Source organism: Heliangelus exortis, chromosome 1, assembly GCF_036169615.1.
Source record: "Heliangelus exortis chromosome 1, bHelExo1.hap1, whole genome shotgun sequence".
Lineage (NCBI taxonomy): Eukaryota > Metazoa > Chordata > Aves > Apodiformes > Trochilidae > Heliangelus > Heliangelus exortis.
The window spans coordinates 10,681,447-10,703,222 of NC_092422.1; the positions used below are offsets into that span (position 1 = coordinate 10,681,447).

The window sequence follows — 21,776 nt, forward strand, 5'->3', positions numbered from 1 at the left end:
ATTTCAGCATATGAATTTGCTTCTGTATATGTGTCAGAGATGTCACTGTACTTGTTCGTGCAGATTGGTCTCTATGTTGGTGTCTGACCCAGCAAGCAGCTTTTCAGTCTGCAGATCTGATTTTATTTCATATAGAATACTCAAGATTTAGTTACATTTGCCTTCTAACATGATTTTAAGAAGGAATTTGAATTCTTAGGGTACTTCTTGGCCATGATAAGGGGCCACTGGCCAGTGCAGGCAGTGCCCATTGAACCCATAAGGGGCACTCAGAGCAAGGAGATTAATGAGTGATACTTTTACCTCTTTTTGAGTGAGGATTATACATGAAGCTCAGTGATGATCCCCTGTATAATGCTGAATTACAGCTCTAGTTCCCAGATTTGCATTAAGTATAACTGATGTCTAAGCCTTTTTATAATGATCACATTAGAAATAATTTAACTAGGAGACATGATAGTTGGTTTTGTTGGTGTTTTCAAGTCACAGAGCTTCAGAAATAATGCTGTTGCCATCACTTTCTTGGAAATAAACACATCTTGCAAAAATATCTTATGTTTTTGCAGAAATAGTGTAGACCTATAATAGGAAATATAGAAATAGACTCCTAGTAGCAACCTGATCTAGTGGGCAGTGTCCCTGTCCATGGCAGGAGGGTTGGAACTAGGTGATCCTTAAGGTCTCTTTTAAGGTCTCTTCCAACCCAAACTGTTTTATGATTATATGAATATCTGCAGAGTACTCTGTCTAGAGAAGTCAGCAGACTCCTACTTTACTTCAGACCTCAAATGCTGACAGGTACCACTGGGACTCTGGAATAACTGTAAGTGCAAAGTTAATTCTGAGTATTCATATGTAAATTGAAATAAATGATGTTCCATTGTGCTTTTTTCTTTCTTTTTTTTTTTTTTTAAGAAAGGAAAAAAAAAGCAGAAAAACCCAAAAAATAATTAAGTATTTGCATATCAAAAGGCTTTTAACTTACATTCTTTGCTCATTGGCAGTCTTTGGAAGCCCATTATTTTTTGCTGCTATTACATTTACACCAAAAAATATTCACATTTCTGGGCTAGTAGAAGCTCACAAATAATAGCTTATACCTGTTAGTTTATCTCCATAGGATGCACACCTTTCTAGACACAGGGCAATTATTTCTAGACACAAGTTGAACAATGTAAGATTATGTGATGGTTTGGGATTTTTAAATTATGCTAGCTCAAGGTTTATAGATGCTGCATCAGTAGAAAGTCTTACTGTAACAGCAAAGGAAAAGTGGATGTCTTCAGTTTCTAATTCCAAGTGTGCAGCATTGTGACTAGATAATCATGAGCAAATCATGAGGACTAATATTAGTCTTGCTTCTACTGGCTTAAATGTGAAATAGCTCCTCAGAAGTCAATGAAGTTACAGTGCCAATGTCATTTCCTCACTCATAAAAGTGGTTAATAACGTTGTCCTCTCAGGGGGGATATGGCAAGGATAGTTAATATTTACTCTTCCCTGTGTAAAATGCTAATATATTATCATTGTTATTGCAAGCCCTGTACTTTACAGGTGAAAGAAACAGTTACACACAAGCTACTCATGCTTAACTCTCTCTGCTAAAAACAACTCATAATATTCATTATAGCACCTCAAGCAATTTCCCCTTGACTACTTTCAGTGAGGAAGGAAGTCTGGTCTATTCTACTAGGAAAGCAACCAGATGCATGTAAATAAATTAACACCAAAAGATTACTGAGAGTAAAATGTGCATATGTCCTCCACTATGCTGATTGTTTGTGTACAGGTCAAAAGAGAGCCTTGTAAGTTTAAAATAAGCAGCTTTGATTCTGCTAAGTAACTTGTTATATATACGCTGAGAGAGAATAAAATATACACAGAAGAAATGATGGAAAGATAAAGAATTATTGCCAGAAGTGATCTGCAGCTTTCAGGCAATCCTTTTAACATTTTTCTGTCTTGTTATTCCTGTATATAAATGAGAAACATCTTTGTAAGAAGTAGCAGCAACACCAGGCATGAAAGCCTTAGCATATGTCTATCAAATACCAACAGGACCATAACTGTTTAATTCTTAATAACTTAGATCTAGCAATTCATGAAGGGATCATAGCCTGGGACACTGTTGCACAGCAAGCAGGGGCAAATAAAACTGCAATAACAGTATTTCCTCTCCTGTTTTGAGGTTCATGCTGGGAGTTCTCAATGCATTTTTAAATAGGTGTATTATTCCCATTTTGCAGCTTTGGAGAGTGATCCCACTAAGACAAGTGCCTTTCTGAAACAACTCAGCCAGTGAACAAGGTGGAAGGAAGCCATGCAGCTGAGTGCTGAGAAGAGGGGGGTGGGAGTGAGGCTGCCATTTCCAGCAGCAGCCATCCCACAGACCTGCTCCTATCCCTGCTCCTGCAACTGGAAAGAGAACCTTGGCCTACCAGCTCCCCACATCTATCCACTGACATTAGATGAAAGGTAGAAAACAGAAGAGCACCACATAAAACAACATTAGCTTGTTAGAGAACTCCTTGTGAATGACACTGAAGTGTTTGGATCTCCTTTTTTTCCCCCAAATATCACTCTTCTCAACCATGTGTTAACACTGACATTATGCACTGCATCTTCAACAATCAATTTCCCAGTCTGCTTTGTTTTTCACTCTGCTAGTGCTGCAGTGACAAGGAGGCCAAATGAACTCCTTCCTCTGTGTTATTTTCCATGCTGTAATCTTTTCAGGGGTTCAACTACAATCTCTTGAATTAGGTCTGTAGCACACAGCTTTCCAGAGTGAACCAGCTCAGGTTTGGATAACTTGCAAGGTCTCGTGAATTCAGACAGTAATGGGTGAAGCTTCCTTTCATCCCAGCCAACGTGATTGTGTTCAGTGAGATATTTTTTCCAGAGAAGAACTTTTTAAAACCAGTTCTGTATTAACCAGGAATGTTCTTACACTGAACTTTTGAGGTAGCAGTGTAGCTCGAGTAGCTTGGGCTCCAGCTGCCAAGGATTTGCTCAGGATTTCAAGGTGGCTTGTTCAATGCATGCTATGATAGCTCCATTGCTACTGGTTCCTCTATCACCATGCTCCTTAGCTTCATTTTATTAACATGATATAAGAATATGCTACATACCATTGTTGCCAAAACATTTGCAAGGAAAAACAAATATATTATGACAAACACTGGAAACTGCACACTGGGAAAACATCTTATTTCCAAAATAAGGCTTTTTGTAAATTCATGTGCTCAAAGGAAAAGAAGCAACAATATATTTCCTAGAAAGTTTTAATTTAGGAAAGAAGTTAATCAAGTAACTTTTCCTGTAGCCCATGTAAATTAGCAATGGCACTGGTTTTACCAACTTGTCCTGCAAATGAGCTCATTAAATCTAATTGGACACAGTGTATATAGCAAAGAATTATGTGATAAAACTATGAACTGTATGTCCAATTAGAAGAATACTCTGTGCTGCTCAGTTCTGTTTTCAGTGGTGGATGTCTGCCAAGATTAATTTACCTAAATTGTACCCATGGGCTAGACAAATACATTTTGAGATAGAATCAGCCCTGACAACAGGGAAGTCATCTATTAGAGACAATAACTAAAAAAACATAGCAAAATTTCTTGTTAAAAGAAATCAAATCTGGGAAAATATCAATGTTTATTGAAATTATTAACTCTGAGTTAAACAGATGGCTTAGTAGAAGAGAGGAGCATTTCCTTAAGATCTTGTAACTTGACCATAGTGAATCAAAATGAATGACCACATGCCTTGCAAGTAGAGAAAATGGCTCATATCCTTCTCTACAGTCAAAATCAAAGGGAAAATGCACACTTAAATGATGCAAGGATAAGATCCTTCCAGAGTGCCTACTTATGCACTTCTTACAGACATCACAAAGTCTGATCTCAGCAGGGTGAATCAAAGAACTGAAATTATGTGTGCAAGGTTCATATTTTCAAAAAAAGAAATTAGACACTTCCCAGGATGCTGCACACAGGCTTGGTGCCTGTCCCCTATAAAATCCTGAGGATAACACATGTCTGAGCAGTTCTCTTCTCCTGGGCCCTGGTGCTTCTTGCCCACTCAGGACACACAGCACAGAACCTTCCCCTCACAGTGGCGGCCTAACCAGGCATGGCTCATTCTTTTTAGAGCCTAACCTGGGGTCACAACTCCCTCTTTAGCTTTGAATCTTCATCTCACAATTAACTAATATAAAATACACTGATACTTCAGAGCACAGCAGAGAAGAATTCAACCTTTGCCTGACTTCCAGGTCCCCTCAGCTTTCTCTCCATGCCTCCAGAGCCTGGCACCACGCTGTCTGCTTTCCTTCCAGTCTCATTCCTGGATGCACAGCAGCCCAGTTAACAGAGGGTATGGCCCAAAGAGATCTTTGGCATCTGAGATGGGGAATTTTCAGGCTAAAGATCAACTTCAAATCTCCACTATGCTGGATAACTGCTTTGACCACTAAGCAACAGCACTGAGGAAGCAACAGTAGTACCACTTTTAGCTTGGGTAACTTGTCTGTTGTGCTTTGAACTGAAAAAAATACAATCCTTGTGTGATATATGTTTAAATTTATAGCTAACCTAATCATTCCTGGTTGTATCACAATGGGCTTCTGTTCTCACAGAGTAGGCACCTGCTTTCATAGAAAAGAGTGATAAACAAAAGTCTCATCTGAAGTACTGTGGGAGCTTCCAAGTCAAGCTGGAGCATGCCATCTCCAAGAGTAGGTTTTCAGAGGAACACAAGACTTTAAAGATTAATTTCTAAAGTTCTGCCCAGATTCTTGTCACTAGGCACTAAAGGAATGTCCCCTTCCTGACTTCAAGGCATGGGATGTCCTAACAGCAAACTGCACTGACAGTCAGTGATGGCTAAAAAGAAATAGCTTATTTTGAGATAGGGTAACACTCACATGGTGAATAAGATCTCTCAGACAGGATGGTTGGTTGGTTGGTTGGTTGGTTGGTTGGTGTTGAGATGGCAATGGGAGTTGCCATTGCAAGGGGTTGTGATTAACTGCATCATGTCACCCAGCTTCTTAAAACACTGTTTAGCTCAATTTTTAGATCTAAGTGGCCTGTGAGGCTATGTGACCATTCCATCACATATATAATCCATTCTTAAACTTCTTAAATAGTCTTAAGACCAATATCTTAAATGTCACACAAAACATTTCCTAACTGTTGTAGGGATGTAGAAAGGTTCTATGTGACTGGTTTTGCATATGTATGAGGTTTCTACTGCCTATTTACAAATTTCTATGTAAAGTTTTATCAATTCCACAGCAATAACCACACAAGGGAATCTCTCAACCAGATTTTATACCCGGAATGTTAATCAACACATGTAAGCATAGAAATTAATACAGGGACAGCAGGAGCTGTCTGGGGAAATCTGTAGAACTGTCCAAAATTCATGCCTGTGAAAGTCAAATTTGTAATTGTGAAGGTGGCTGGAAGTCCAGTCAATCACCTGGTCTCAAGTCACTTCACTGCTTCAAATCTGTCTAAATCATCGGTGCAGGTGCCTCCCCCACCTGGGGAGCTCCTAGGCCACTAAAGGAATTCATGACTTAGGGGCTCTGGGTGTGCAGACAGATGTAGCTCTTGATACCCAGCTATAGCACCACTGCAACTAAAGGACAAACTTGAGTTTCCTACTTACAACTTCAATTCCATAATTCTTGCTGCATTTTGTTAGCTCAGTGCCCTCTCTTGTGTGGTCAAAGACTCTTAAGTTTCTTCAATATGCTTCTCAAATTCCTTCCTCCTCTGGATCCAGATTTCTCAGAATAAAACCTCATATAAAAATTTCAGTAAGTGAACAGAGTATTCTAGAATAGAGATTAAACTATCATGAAGATAGCAAACAAATAAGAAAATTAATGTTTTCAGTAAATCTAGATATTTTTTGATCTCCCGTCATTACAGTATCTGAATGACTTATTGCCTTTATGTAGCTTTACTATTAAACTCATTTTATACCTTGGTAACCGAGGCTCAGGTTTTCTAAGTCCCAGATTGCTGTCTTCCACTGGCTCATGCATTTGATTATTACTTGATACATGGTTTTGGGGGTTTTTTTGTTGGGTTTTGTTTTGCTAATATTCCTTTTGCATATAAGAAGAGATACAGATAAGAAAATCAAGAACATAAACTGTGTCTAATTCTGTCATCTTCATTCTTAAATCACTTTTCATTTGAACAAAATTTAACTTTTATCAGAGGACTGAGCACACTAACAAGCACTGATTGGACTTATGTGCATAGTATTTAACCTTGGTCAATCCTTTTCATCTGAACAGTATCACTGCCTGGCACTGGCTCGTGCCTAGCTGTTCCTTGCCACCTGCAGTGGAACGAGATGCCTGACCAGCCAACCCAGCCTTTGTGAGAGGAAGCAAACAGATAAAGTGCAATAAAGCTTTATTTTTTTGCCCAGTATGTGTTTACTCTGCATCACGGAAAATCCATTTGTCAAATATTAATTGAATTCTCCAACATTTGGCATATTTGCATAACTATTGTGAAATGGAGCATTATCTCTCTTGGTATTATACCCATTTCCCTTAGCTGGTGTCCTCTTTGATCCATTAACCATGTTTCCTGTATCCTCCCACAGAAGCTTAAATTGCTCCCATCCCGCAGAACCCACTCACAAAGAAATTAGCTCTATGTAAATCTAAGGTTATTACCTTGCCTCTATACATGTAAACCAATTAAATTATCCTCTAAAAAGGACAGTGATAAAAATCTAGGTAAGCACTGATCACCCAAGGAAACAGATTGAGGCAATTTTATTGGACCAGTGGGAAAAAAATGTTTTTGCTCTACCAAGGACATTACTGGGGCAGATGATACTGCTGTCCCCTTCACTGACTTCAGTATTGCTTTAACATCTGAAACAAGGAGCCAGATTCAATAGACACCTCCAATTTTAGGGCTGAGTTCAGCTGATGCTGCTGGGTACACCAGCTAGGCACTGCTGGAACCTTGAAATATAATCTAAGGATGCAAGCACACCAATAGAGAACCACTTATAATCAAAGGTGCAGCTATCTAGCTCTAGCTTACAGGAAATACTGAGAAAATGAACAGATCTTAAATCCCACTTCTGAGATCTGTAGGAATATGCTTTTCAGACAATACATCTTCAGCCTCAAACCTCTACTAAGTATAAGAACACACACTGAGCAAAAAAAGCTGGCAAAAACTCTTCTCCCCTCCCACCCCCTGCAACAGGAGCAGTGATGGGAACTGCATGGACTTAACAGCAGTTTGGTAGCCCCACAACATTTGTGGAGGAAGTGGGAAAGATTCAATGTTTGGGTTTGGGGTTTTTTTGTACAATTCAGAGACAACTCCCACAGAGATGTCCTGACCATCAGGCATAACTCTTTCTAGGGCTTTTCATCTGCCTCCTCCTGTGAATTCATGCCCCTGTGCAAAAGGTAATTCAGGATTTCTTTGGCCATAGAGAGAGTGAGCAGGCTGTTCAGAAAAAAAGCATGAAAACCAGGAGGCACCCTCTCCACTTGCCTCTTCTCTCCAATCACAAAAGAAAACAGAAATGAGTTTTCTGCAGAATCTTATGGAGTTGTATTGCATGTACTTTGAGTACACTAGATGTTGACCTATATATAAGAAAAGTTCCTGAGTTTTGTTCAGGCTTAGATTCTGAGCCATTCAGTCCTGTCAACATTAGAACTGCTTGAGGATGTAAAGGTCAGCAAATCTAGAAGCTCAGGGATCTTTAGGACTGAAAAATGCTAACTTCTTCTGGAGTATAGCAGCTTAGCAAAGCTTTTCAGGATCAGGATTCTGGGACTTTGTTCCATTTATCAGATCAATCACTGAGAGACTAAGCCAAGATCACACACACAAAAATCCATAGTCTTGCAGAAAACTGAAGCTCAGGCTCCACTTCACCAAAGTAGCATCTAAGCCATTAATCAGCTCAGCTCCCACAATTTCTTTTTGCTCTCAGACTTGACTATAAATTTATCTCTTTCCAATCTCTGAAGTCCCTTTGTTCCATCCTTCCTAGTTTGCTATAATATTTAGCAAAATAATGACAGAAAATGTCACTACGTCTGTACAAAGATTGGTTTCTGTGAAAAAAAGAATAAAATGGGATCAATAAGAACCAGAATATCACAGCTCTGTGTTCAATGCTTCTTTAAAACACAAGTTTGTTCACTCTGAAGCTCTTTCCAAGTTCCTTCTCTTGGTGCAAATTCATTCTCACTCTTGTGAATTTTTCTTCACCATCCGTTCATTTTGTAAGGTTCTTTTTGAAACATTATTTTCTCCATAAAGCCTTTTAATGACTCCATCAGTTTCTTTCTGCTAAAGAAAACATCAAAGCCAAGTTGTGGTAGAAGTGTAATCTAGTATATCACAGGTTGGTCTGATCACAGAGTCTGTTTGATATAGACTGTGAAGGTCTTGATCACACCAGGATCCACTCTTTTACACTGTGAATATTTTGCTGGTATTTCATAACCAATATTAAGATATTATAAGAGATATCCAAGGATAATGACATGTACTTCCTGAGGGGAGACCTGCATTGTATCTTATCCTGTATATCACCCACTGCAGAAATTGTCAGAGACAGCAGAAGCCAGCAGTAAGGAAAGGGAGTATCTGACACACAGTTTTAGTTGTGGTACTAAAAAAAAATGTGGAATGATTATGAAGACATCAAAAGAGATTCTGATTGAATCAGTCACTAAATCGGCAGGGCCTGAGCATTTGCTTGCCTTTCATGATTTCATCCAGAACCCTTAACCTCTTCTTTGGCAATCTGTAGGCTTAAAGCATTAAGCTTTTTGAGATGTTCTTACATTAATTTTATTGCCCACAGCACAGGATTTGGATACACATCTGAGAGAAATTGAAGCTTTTGAAAACTGCATCACCCCCATGTATAAGGTAATAAACATAAACAAGCAGAGGAGGCAAACAGTACAAAACAAGGAAATTTAGGTAAGAGGAAAAAAATTTCAAAATTAGAAAAAAAAATAGTTTTCTCTCAGTTTCATTTGTACTATGTGCTGAAAATATGACACTTATTACTAATGGACTGAACTAAAAAAGCATTTTTAATCATATGCAGATGTCTTTTTCTACAAGGTAAAACTCTAATCTGTTCAAGGATCATGCTGGAGTAGAATCCATTATTTAAAAGAAACACCAGAAAACTCAGCACCATTCTGTTTTCGGTCTGAAACTATCTGCAATAAAGCAGGTAATTTTCAATATAGTTTTTGAAACTGAATAACAGTAGACATTACAAGAAGAAACAAAGGAATGTTAGCCAAGAAGATATGGCACAGTAGCTGAGAAAAGCTGGCATAGACCAGCTATAGACATATTGGGCTGAGCATAATTGGCCTATTAGTGCACAGTGTTATTATGCATATTAAAACAACTGGAGAAAACTCTGTGTATGGTTCCAGTATATTTTAAAAGGCTGAACATGAGATTACAGGGATTTTACTAAATGAATGTGCACACACCAAGTTTGTGTTGTAGAATTCTGCATATACTGGTATCACTGGGATATTGTTAGGCAGACTGGTTCTGGGGACATGCAGCAGTGTAGTCACACAAGGCTTCTTTTTGCATGTAAGGAGATGAACTCAGTTCAGTTCTATCTTTTGGAGAGTTCCCTTGTTTAAGAGCCCATTTTAACATGACCTTTTGCAGCACCATGGTTCATACATGAATAGTAATAAGTTCTTATGCACTTGGTGCTGGTCTTACCATCCCAAGGCTGGTATTCTTCCAGAGACCCAAATCATTAAGCTGGGCTGACACTGGGTGAAGCTGCAGGGACATTCATGACAGAGAAAGGGCATTGCTTAAGGTTGCTGTTGGTTCCCTAATAAGAGCTGCTGGACAAATGTCTTAAGAAACCATCCATTTTATTTATCTGTAAAACAACACCATTTATCCAGAACCAGATCTGAATCTACAGCCATTTTTTGTCTTTTTGTGACAATTTAGGATGCACATTATATTTAATTACCTGCAATTATGCTCCTACCAGCTACTTAGCTTTTTACTTATTTAAAATTGTTCTATTCTTACCTGTAGCATCTTTTTAATGAATAGAATCTTAACACTGAGAATTTACAGAGGCACAGCTCTGTTTTGGTACTGGAAAGCATAGCTTTGAAGCCTTCTTTTACATGACACAGTTATAATAGTGAAAACTACCCCTTCCCATCTGTCAAGAAAATTCATCTCCAAATCACTCAGGCAGATACTATTATAGGCTGTGCTTGCACTGGCTAACCATAGTAGATTAGTTAGTCTCAAAAACCAAAGATTAGCCCTTTTTCCTTCTTAGGAAACTCCGTCTATGCTTGCACAGCTTATTTGTAAAAAATGCACTTAATGCAAACTATTAAACAAAAGCACTTTGCAGCTTTGTTGCTGTATGAACTGGAGGGTTACAAAGCTTTGTTAAAACCACATCCTGTTAGTCCCTGACAGTAATGATAATTAGGTGTCCAGTGTCAGGTGCTAAAAGAGATGTAACAGCATGGGAGAAGTAATCACAGATCAAAACAAAATGAACCACAGAGAAACATTTCAGACCATATGATAATGTGGTAGTGACACTGAGGAATACCAAATGCAGAGAAAGGCCAATTCAAACTGAGAGAAGTTCTTTCATTCAAATACTTCAGTAAGAAGGAGAGCAAAAACCATTAAACTGCATTACTGTCTAACGAGGTGTTAGACGAACCAGGGTGGAGGGTTTAGTGTTTGAATATGACACTTTCTTTAAAACTCTTCCTTCAAAGGTTTTCAAGGAGAATATTTAATTCCTGCAGGGTTCCAAGTTCCACACAAGAGTGAGCTGTCAGGTGGTTGTACTGCTCCATCACCAAATCTCAAAAAATCTATAAATCTTCCCTGCTGAAGATGCAGAAGAGCCTGTGAGGTCATCCTTCTCCTGTGAGAGAAAGAAGTGGCCAGTTAAGAATCTCTAATGCAGAAAGGAAGGAGAGCTCCAGCACAGTAGTAAGAGGTGTAGGTTGCATATGGTGGTCTGCTCAACCTGAGATCCAGGGAGTCTGTTCCTTCAGGCCACACAAAGACAACTCCACTCTCATTCTTCAGAGATTTAACTCCAGACTTAACAGAGCACACCAGGATCACGGGCCTGAGATAATCTCTTGCAATGGTTCATCAGCAGAATAAACATCTGTGCCACGTTATTATGGACACTCACACTCCCAGAAACCATTCCCTAGGAAAGCAGAAGGCCTGTACTGTGGTTTGAGCTCCTGAATGCAGACTGCCTGTCAGCTCAGCAGCAAACTTCAGCCACACAACCATTCTTCAATCACGACACAAAATAACATTTTTCATGTGTATTCACACTGCAAGACATTCTTTATGCATGGAAAGCATTCTGTTCCTTAAAGTAAATTCACAATTTTTCCCAGCTATCTTGGGAATTTGTAGGTAACTCCTCCAACTATTATTCTTTTTGCCCAGGAGAAATATGACCAGTAACTGAAGCACAGGGAAGCCATTATCTCCAGTGTTATGTATCCCTGGCTAGACACACTGATACTGCTGCATTATTACTTACTTTTTATAAAAGGATCACTGTCTGCTTCACAAGAGGAATGAATTATCACAGGCCTGTACTGTGATTCTAACAGGTCTAATAAAAAGTCGAACACATTACAATCTTAAAATTTCCAAAACCCCTGTTTTTCAGTATACGTATGTAAATTAAGTGGTAGCAGAAATAATTTTGTACTACATTGACTAGAAAATACCCTTGAACTCATATCCAGCACATGCAGGTTTCATAGTATCTCTTTCTTCCAGTAGTATAATTGAGGAGCATATATCTGACCTCCTTCACATTTCATAAGTAGAGGATTCTAAAATCTATAATCTCAATTACTCTCTTAATAGACTGTCTTCAATTTATTTTTTTACCTGTTGACCTGGAGGATAAAGCTATTTAGAAGAGATGTTCTTGTGGAGAGCACTGCCATACTGAAAATGCTGAAGGACAAAAAAATCCAATAAGGAGACTAGAAAATACATTTGGAAGCACACTGCTCACACTTAATTTATTCAATATGCATACTGTGAAACATCTGGGTGTCTTTAATGCACAATCAGGTATTAACTTGGTACCAACTATTACAGTCAGCAGTTTGCAGCAAGCTGCAAACTCATCAGAAAGGAAATTATCTCCCTAACTGATCCCATCACACAGAAGTCTGTGAATAAGACAGTTTAGCAGTAAAATGAGGAAGACTGGGAGGAAAGCACACTCAACTGCTATGTTACCTCTTCTTCCTATGTGCATGTCTTTTGTTTTGCATTTTTTTAGTGTATTTCCTGTGCAGCCATGCATCTGCATGCTCTGAACTCCTGTTTTACCAAGGAATCTCAGATCTCTCGTTTTCAGTCAATATGATGTGTTACTGTGACAGCTTCTGGTACAAAACGGTTCTTTCCCTTCTTCTAGAAGAAACTGCTACAGCAAGTAGCTGTACTATGTACTCATATTTCAGTTCAAGACAACCAATGATCTTCTTTGTGCCTTGTTGGTTGGTTAAGTCGCAACCATTTCTTCCAAATGAGCAGGAGCAGCAGCTCAGGCTCTGGAAACACCCAAGGTGAAAGTTAACAGTCCAGCACAGACTCTTACTTCATCTGTATGTGCAACAGAGTTCTCTCTCAACATGAGTAACGAGTTTTTGCTGTTTTACATTCCTCACAAATCAAGGATATCGAATGACTCCACTTCCAAATCTCAGTTGCTCCAATTCTCACACATACAATAAAATCCTAAACCATGAGAATGAAAGCAAAGAATGAAACAGGTATGGCACCAGGCTTTAGTTCAAAAGTAGATTTACAAAAGAAAGATCAGCCTTAATTATGAGGTAGGTAGCAGCACACCTCTGCTCCTTGTAGAAGCAACTTTTTTCTAACCCTACTGACACAGTGCATCTAAAAGGAGCAGTAAGCAAAACAGGGAGAAGTACTGAGGTAAAGCCAGCAGTGCTGAGTTTCCCTCCCTCACCACCTCGAGCTTACCCAAAACCCTCCCACACGAGCTTTAGCCCCTGGAAACCCTGACCGGGACCTGAGTCTGCAGTGCCGTGAGAAAACCACAGTAATAAACCGCTCCAAACACATACTGACACAGCCTGAGTAAGCAGGAAGAATATTAACCGTGTTCAAATAAGTCCCTGGGAAGGGACCATGAGAAGACCCCCACAAGATCCGGAATAACGGAACACGCAACCCAGCCCCTCTCAGCGGCCATTTTGTAGCAGCGGCCGGGCCGGCCCCTTCCCCCCCCCCGCCAGTCACGGGTTTCCTCACTTCCCATTGGGCACCGTCAGGCGGAGGCGGGGCTTAGGCAGAGGGTGAGGCGGGAAGCCTGGGGGGCCGGGCGGGGCAGTCGGGGGTGGGGGGTATTGCTGCGCATGCGTGGGGTTTCCCGCCGCGGCCCAGGTGATTGGCGGCCCGGTGGGAGCGTTGCGGGGACGCGGTGGCGGCGGCCGGGAGAGCACAGCTGGAGGCGGGTGGGTGTGAGCAGCCGTGCCGGGGGGGGGGGTCTTCCTCTGCTTCTCCCCTTCCATTACTTCTCTCTCCCCTTCCCCTCTCCTCCTCCTCATCCCCTTACTTCTCTTTCCCCTCCCACCCCCTGCTTTGCTTCTCTTCACACACTCTCTCCTCCGCCCTTTTGTTTCTCTTCCCCTATCCCTTGTTTCTCCCCTTCCCTCCGCACTGTCCCTCCTCAGCTCGGGCTGCCGGAGCGGCAGCAGCCGCGGCCCCAGTGGTCGCTTGCCGGTGGTGGCTGATGGGGAGCGGGCCCAGGACTTCCCGGGCAGGGCTGGCCGGCGGTGGGGCTCTGCCTGGGGCCTGGGAGCGCTCCTCACGCTGTATCCACCCCTTTTCCCCCCGGGCTTCCTCTGACAGAACCGCCCGGCTCAGGTCTGAGCCCGGGGCGCTGCCTTTCTCCTTAGCTCTGAGCTCGGCTGCTTCTCTTCCCCCTTCTGGAGAAGGGGTTTGGCTGCCTGTCCTGGGCAGGGCAGTACGGGGTGTTCTGGTTGCCTCTGCGGGGAAGGCTGGCTTAGTTCAACTGTCCTGTATTTACTGATTGCGGTTGTATTGCAGCTGATCTGTACAAATGTTGGCTACTTTGGCCTTTGTGTTACCTGCTTTTGCTCTAAGCCTTTAAGTGTTAGATCTAGGCTTAGTATTGTTCACTCTCTGAATTTTTCCTTTCTTTGGGGAGAGAGGGTGGGGAAGTAGTAATTTACTCCCTCATCAGATGAATAAGGGAAGGCTGGTAGGAACCTTGATACTCTTGTCGCTGTTTATCCTGTAATGAACCTGGGATTCACTGGCTTAGTGACACTATACCAGAAGTATCTTAGAGATAATTATTTCAGTTTTACTCCTCACCAGATTTCTTCAGAGCTTTGTAATTTTTTTTTTTTTAATTTATCACACCGAGAAGGAATCCTTGCAGATGTGACATGTTGGTTATATTCCTAGTACAGTGTGGATTGTTCATTAGTAATAAGCTTTTGATTTTGAGGACTTAACAATGGCTTTTGAAAGTATTTAGTGGTTTGTTTTGGAACAGTATTTTTGGAGATTAAAATAGTTACAGATCAAATAAAGAGGGGCAGGCAATTTTGGACTAGACTACGTATCAGGCTGAAAATGTTGGGTTATTTTATTGGTTTTTTGCTGTGCAGATGAAAATTTTAATTCTTAGGAAGATGGGAAACAATATGTAGAGCTAATATAGCCACAGGAGTCTCCAGGGAAACATAATTTGAAATGGCTGCTTAAGAAAACTCTAGAATTTGTCAGTGAGCAAGTCTAGCATTCTGGTGAAATGGTTGGCATGCAGACTATTGGAGTTTCAGTTTCCAAGGCAGAAAACCACAGGCTGCAGTAAAAAAAGTTAACAAACTCAATATGAGAATCAGTACAAATCACCTAGGTGTCCAGCCTGCTTTACTGTGTGGTTTTGAGCAGGTTTGTTGGTTTTTGTTTTGTTTTTTTTTTTTTTTAAATCTTCCCAGGAGTGCTGTTTGCTATTCACTGCAGATGTCCTTGCCTGGCCCACAGTGTAGGGTGTGAATGTAGAACTGTGAGAGAGTTGGCTGTGCAGTACAGATGTTAAAAAGCTGTTCCTTTTTTTGACACTGACAGACAATGCCAGTGTTGATTGACAATTGAGACAGACATAAATAGTTGTAGTTCACAGTCCTAGATACCACAGATTTCTAAGGTTATGTCAGGAATGTTATGTCAGTCTTTGTTATAGCTGGTTCACCTATATCATATATGCACCATTTCTGTTTTTCCTGTTCTCATAGAAACTGATTGCTCAGTGTTTCCAAAGATGAAGCGGAAAGTTGGGAAATTGAGGCTCAGTCCTAACGAAGAAACCATGCTTCTGAAAGAAGAGTATGAAAGAAGGAGAAAACTGAGGCTACAGCAAGTATGGCTGTATTTTTGTATGTTGTGTATTTTGTGAAAGGGGGGTTGAGTGCCAAAAATACTGTGCTTTTTAAAGTTGGTGACAAAACATAAATGCTATTTCTACAGGTTAGAGAGCAGCAGAAGTATATTGCCTTGCACATAAGGCAGAAAGTGAAGCAAAGGAGAGAAGAACGACTGCATCAGTTAGAGGAGGCACTGAGAGCTGAATGGCAGAAAGCCCAGGATCAAAAGATGAAAGCTTTAGAAGAACTGTATTTATCAAGCTTAAGAGCAGTTGGTGAGGGTCACCGACGAGCCAAGGAGAATGTAAGTGACAATCACATGAAGCTGTTTCAGAGAAATTCTTGATGTTCGAGAAACACCAAGATTGCTGTTTGATTTTTTTATATTCTTGATCTTGCTGTCCTAATGCCTAAACAGACATACTTTTTTAAGAATGGAAACTTAGAAGTGTTTATGTACTATTTTGCAGATACCTTTCCACAAGATGAGGATTAAATGGCCTAGCAGGGCCATCTGCTAAGGCTTTTGCTTTGCACTCTTAAAAGTTACTTTGTTTACATTAGACTGTACACATATGTGGCACAAGGTGAATCATTGTCTCAAGTATGCCAGTAATATAGTAACTTTTTTTTTAATCATTTAACAGTATCTTTTCTATGGTTAAGAAAATACACTTTATTTTTTCTGTAGTACTGAAGTGACATAGAAAATCTTGCTAAGGACTTCAGAGTTCTGTGGTGTAACCCCTGTAAAATAACATTATACTTCCTCATACCTAAAATGAAGAATCTCTAAATCAAAGATTTGCAAAGTCTTTTCCAATGCTAGGATGGATGAGTTTGTGGATAACTGGTTGTATATCCATAAGAACAGAGAACTAGTCAACAGAAACATTTCTTTGTAATACTCTAATGGCTGAAAAGTAGTAATATGTTTTCTGTGTACAGTTTAGTCAGCATTTGCTAAAATCTGTGAGTTTATTGGTACTACTCTCTTTGTCAAAAAGATGCAGAGAGAAGCTAAGATTTCCACATCTATCGTTGTTACATTGGCTGAGGAATGTGGCAGATTTGCTGGTGGTAGAGAAGAAGAGAGTAAAGAAGATGGCATAGAAGGAAAACTTGTTACTTAGGGTATTTTAACTCTAATTCAGTAGAAAGTAATTTTGAGCATGTGATTCTTACCAGAAGTACTTACTTTGAAATATCACACTGATAGTGTGAAAAGTGAATATAATCCTGTATTAAATGCTTGTGATATTTTATTTTTAAGGAACCTGACTTGGAAGCACTTGCAAAACAAGCAGAGGAAAGGAAACAAAGAGCAGAGAAGAGACACAGGAAAGCCCTGAAAGAGCAGAAGTACCAAAAAGAAAAGTTACTTCATGAGCAAGCCCGGTATGCAATAGTTACCAGGTTTTATTAAGCACAGAATGCATTTACAATGTCATAAGGTAAAAGGCAAAAATCTTGATGCTTCTTGCTTGGACCTTTTAAATCTTAAAATTCCATGGGTTAAAGAAAAAGTGCTTGTGGACAAAGCTTGTGGATCTTGAGAAGAACTGTATTTTTGTACTCAAGTTTGTAAGCTGACCTTATAGACTCTAAATGATTGTGGAGTCTTTCTCTCTACTGCTATTTTCAGTCTAAATTGTTGACTGACAGCTATTCAGTCACATACAAAATGTTCTCAAGCCAGTTCCTAATGAGCATTACCAACTTGAAAAAAGGACCTATTGCATCTGTCATGGTCTTCCTTCTTTGTGGTGTTTTGGTTTTTTAAGCAAAGCAGGTTGGATCAAACTTGAGCTGGCATGAAAAATGAGCTGTGTACTCTGGGGTATAGTTGTGCTTGAGCACAGCTGACATCTCCGTATCAGATACTTGGTTTTGTCCACACTTGAGCTGTTTAAATCTGTTGAAGTCATGCAGTGCTTTCTGGAAATGTAAGTGAAAAGCAGAGATTTTGCTCTGTTGCTTAGAAGCCTGTGAGTATTAACATTTCTGTATTACTTCAAGATACTAATTCTCCAGTGCTGCCTTCCAGCATAATTTCTGTTGACTTTTCAGTGTGCTTGCCCAGCCATATCTCCTAAGCATTCAGTTCAGTTACATCTGAATCTGCTTTTTTTGAGGTTTGCCTTTTATTTTGCACAGTCTTGTCATTGTTGCTTGACTGATTTTCCTTCTCCCTTCTCTTTTGTGGATTTTTTTTTTTTTTTTTGTGTGTGTGTTGGTGGGGACTGTTTGTTTGTTTTTATTTTTTCTCCAAGGCGAATAAATGCACGTAAACATGCTCTGGAAGTGGAAAAACAAAGAGCAGCCAAAGTTGCAAGCTTGCCACCTCCACCACGTCCTCTTGAGGTATGTGTCCATGATGCAGTAATGATCACCATTTCAGGGTACTGTGTGATGTGATGAATTATTAATTGGCCTCCTCACAACATGGTGTCAGAAATTGTTGTTTGTGTACAATAAGGAAAATGGTTCAGCAATAATCAGTAGATTTATTTGTGTATTAGCAGACCTTTTGCTACTGTTTGTTTATATGTGTTCTCCTGTTATGTGTGTATTTTATTGTTCATCATCTGAGGTCTTGTTTTTGTGGTTAATGTGTCTTCTAAACTTTAGCACTATCTCATTTTCATTTAATAACCACAGTGGTAATAAACTCTTTGCTTATCTTTCTCAGCATGTACACAACACCTCAGCTTTCTGTCATAATGATGCAGTAGTATCATTTTGTTTAGTTCTGTAATAAAGATAGCTCTGTGGTAGCTGTGTTTTGGTTGTTTATTTTTTTTTCTTCAGTGCCTTTGCTTTCTTGTTAGGAATACTAAATGCAGAGTAAGCTGTTTATTTTTAATAGGAAACTGGTACTTAAGGTTATTGAGGAGGAAAGTATATAAACATTTTTAATTCTGTTTTACTTTTTTTAGGGGGTGACTTTTTATCTTCATGCTTCTTTGGTTTCAGAGACATTCTACATAGGTACAGAAGTTACTGCAGGATTTCAGATCTGAACTGCAGGAGGAACCTTATGTGCAGTTCTACATTGGAGTTAACTAAATTTAATTTAATGGAGCTTCATTAATGTGGAGTTTGTTGCCTTATGTGCTCTTGTGCCCTTTCAGACCTTTGGGTTTCAGGTGTTTTCAGACCACTGACTAGAAGTGAGAGGCTTGAAGAATACGAATCCCTCTTGGAGCCAGTGAAGTCATCAAAGCTTTTCTCAGTTACACCCAGCATGTTGGATGATAGGGATTTGGTACTGATGTATCTGCAAAAACTGAGTAAGGTGTGACCCTCACCATTTTGAGAATAAGGAGAAGTGCATGGATAGTTTAATTTGTATCCCTCAGTGCACACTTCTCTGTAGGTCCCCTCATTGGCTGCTGAAGGGTTTTCTTGTTGTGAAAGTTGGTTATGAGTGAAGGTCAAAGCAAGTGTTGTAAGAGAATGGCCAAGTCTGCTACTATTTTTGGTGAAATGTATGCAAAGTTGTAATTTAGAACAGGTGTAATAAGGTCCTATGTGTTACAGTTGAGGTACCACATGCACTTTCATGGTGCTGTTCTCTATGTTGTTCCACATGATGTTTGCATGTGTCTGCTGCAGAGCAGATGAGGGCTGTACAGTGAAAACTTTGACTTTTTTTTCAGATGTTTGTGTTGCTCAGTTTGGCATTGTTGGAAAAGCATGAGATGCTGCAGCATTGCTTCTAGTAACTGTTGCAGCTTAAGATCTATTATTATGCTTTCCATTAAAATTAAAAAAAAACACCCAGAAAAAAAAAAAAGGTGCCAAATAAAAAACCCCAAAGAAACCAAAACCAGCTTAGCAATTGCTGACTAAATGTCAGCTGCAGTTAATATACATATTTGTAGATGATGTAGCAGCTAAAAAGACAGTATTGTAACTACTTTTCATCTAACAACCTCAGTAGTGCATCTTGTTTTGCATTTTACAATGCAAAATTCCCTTCTTTAACCTTTTTTACCTAGGCAAGCAAGAAGGCTTTGTTTAGGTTTCTTCAGGCTCTGGTACAATTGCATTTGTGCATGAGTAGGATGGGAGATCAGGGTCAGTATCCTGTTGAAGTCATGGATCTGTTGCTGGGAGTCCAGAGGGCAAAGTTATTAGTTATTTTCTTACAAGAATAACTGGGTATCAGGTGCTACCTGGGGTAAATGCTAAGTGGAAGATCAGAGATGATGGCTGTGGTTTTTTATTAGTTCTGTATAGAGGGAGAAAATGAGATGTTAGCTGTCAATTTGGGGTAGGGTGGTGGAAATGTGGGGCTTTATCTTGCAAATGTACACTCAGAAAGCACTGAGTTTGAATTGCTTAACTTGTAATTTTCTGTAATTCACAGGATTTAAAGTCCATCTGCATAGCCATGCTTATTTTCTTGACTCAAGTTATGTAAATAGCTTATTAAACATAACTATAATCATAATCTGATGCTCTGTGGCAATAACAGTTGGATAAAATTCTATAACATTGAGCTAGGGCAGTGTTGTTCATTGCGGGATTACTTAGAGATTACTTAGAATATAAGTAACGTTTCTGAAGATACATTGTTACTGTTTTACACAGTTACTAAAGAAGTGTTTTTACTCTCCATCTGTTACCAAAATGAAGTTTCATACTCAGAAGGATGGCTTTTAGGAGTTGAGTCCTTGGTTAGACCAACTGTGTTACTTAATTGAAGCTAAATCGTAAACACCATTTTATTGACAAGCTTTACAGTGTTTTATGAACTTTTTTTTTTCTGTGAACTTTTAAGATTTTTATGTAATGGAAACGCAACCTAAAATGTTACCATACTTTTCTTGATTGTTCATAACATCTGTAGAGTTGAGTTTGGTCATTTTTAAATTTCATGATGGATTACTGCTCCAGTTTTGTGAGATTTTGAGATGGAATTATTTACTGCTTGAGGCAAAAAGAGTTTTGCAAACCTCTTGATGGAAGTATGGGTAGATTCTTAACAGCTGTGCTTCTGCCATGAGGTGTAGTAAAGATGCAAGTTGAATTTTTTCCAACCTAAATTGCTTTTGATATTAATTGGAAAATTGTAGCCCGCAACATAACTCTCACATCTTCATAGCTTTTGGATAAAATTCTGGATGTTTGATTAAATTCTTAATTTCTTGTTTGTTACTTTTACATTTTTTTAATTATTCAGAAGTCTAAGGTTTAATTTTGAGGGCTGGCTTTCTTTTTAATACTAAGTTAAGTGTACAGATCACTTATCTTCTGTTTAGTTGCTTTGCTAGAGATCCTGTTATCTAATACAGCTGTACTTGTACTTTTCTTTCTAGAATTTTGAAGTGAAGAAGACTCCTGCACTGAAGCCCCATAGTGCTGACAACTTTTCTGTTACACGTTTCCATCTTTCCCAGCCTTATGTGAACAGAGAAGTGGATGAAGAGCAGGTGAATAACTCCAAGCATCTGTGATGCGTGTTTGCATTTGTCTATTTATATTGTGTACTTTTTCTGGACACCAGCAGTTCATATTTAAAATTCATAGAAGCATCTAGTTCCAACCTGTCCCTGCATGGGCATAGACATCTCCCAGTAGACCAGGTTGCTCAACACCCCATCTAGCCTGGCCTTGAACACTTCCAAGGATGGGGCATCCACAGCTGCCCTGGAAACCTGTGCCAGCTTCTCACCACCCTCATGGTAAAAAATTCCTAATGTCTGACCTAAATCCTCCCCTCTTCCAGTTGAAAGCCGTGTTTGTTGGCTGTCCTGTTACTACATGCCTTGTAAGAAGTCCCTCTCCACTTTTGCCAAGTGGAAGAGTTTTACTCACATTTACAGTACACTTGGACAAAAGCTGAAGTCAGATCAGATGAGAGGGAGGACCTGGAAGAGTGAGAGGTGGAGCAATAGCTGAGTTCTTAGGGGTGGTTTTTGAACGTGGATATTGCTATTTGAAAGTGAACCAAACCACAGTTTGGTTTATTGGTGATATGAGACCACAATCTAAGTTCCTGTTCAGCCTCTTTTAGACTATAGAATAGCTGTCAATAATTTTTATAATGAATATTCAGTGCATTCATGAAATTTTCATTCCTGAAGATTTAGGTTTTAACATTTGAAGGACCAGGAAAAAAAACAAGAGGAGAGAGATACTGTAGTTTGCTCAGTTTTGTCATGGAGAATTCCAAAATTCTAATCTTTGTAGCCTTGCTTATGTGCAGCAATTTTTCTCC

The 21,776-nt window shown here is 39.6% G+C and overlaps 1 protein-coding gene and 1 long non-coding RNA gene across 5 annotated transcripts in view; one reads left to right on the plus strand and one right to left on the minus strand.

Moving 5' to 3' along the window:
- Positions 1 to 9,061: 9,061 nt before the first annotated feature.
- On the minus strand, positions 9,062 to 13,326 carry LOC139791797 (uncharacterized). Its single transcript, XR_011724019.1, has 3 exons — positions 13,214 to 13,326; positions 11,994 to 12,062; positions 9,062 to 10,989 (listed from the first exon to the last, which is right to left on the minus strand). It is a non-coding gene; the product is annotated as an uncharacterized lncRNA (long non-coding RNA).
- Positions 13,327 to 13,500: 174 nt separating this feature from the next.
- Positions 13,501 to 21,776, plus strand: part of CEP295 (centrosomal protein 295) — a 39,324-nt gene continuing 31,048 nt past the window's right edge. For all 4 annotated transcript variants that reach the window (XR_011723931.1, XM_071733722.1, XM_071733732.1 and 1 more), the window contains exons 1-6: positions 13,501 to 13,603; positions 15,419 to 15,543; positions 15,651 to 15,851; positions 16,821 to 16,945; positions 17,821 to 17,911; positions 20,875 to 20,988. Coding sequence is in view for 3 of the 4 variants with exons in the window: in XM_071733722.1 (XP_071589823.1) it covers positions 15,445 to 15,543; positions 15,651 to 15,851; positions 16,821 to 16,945; positions 17,821 to 17,911; positions 20,875 to 20,988 (630 nt within the window). In the remaining variant the exon portion in view is untranslated. The remainder of the gene's footprint in view (positions 13,604 to 15,418; positions 15,544 to 15,650; positions 15,852 to 16,820; positions 16,946 to 17,820; positions 17,912 to 20,874; positions 20,989 to 21,776) is intronic.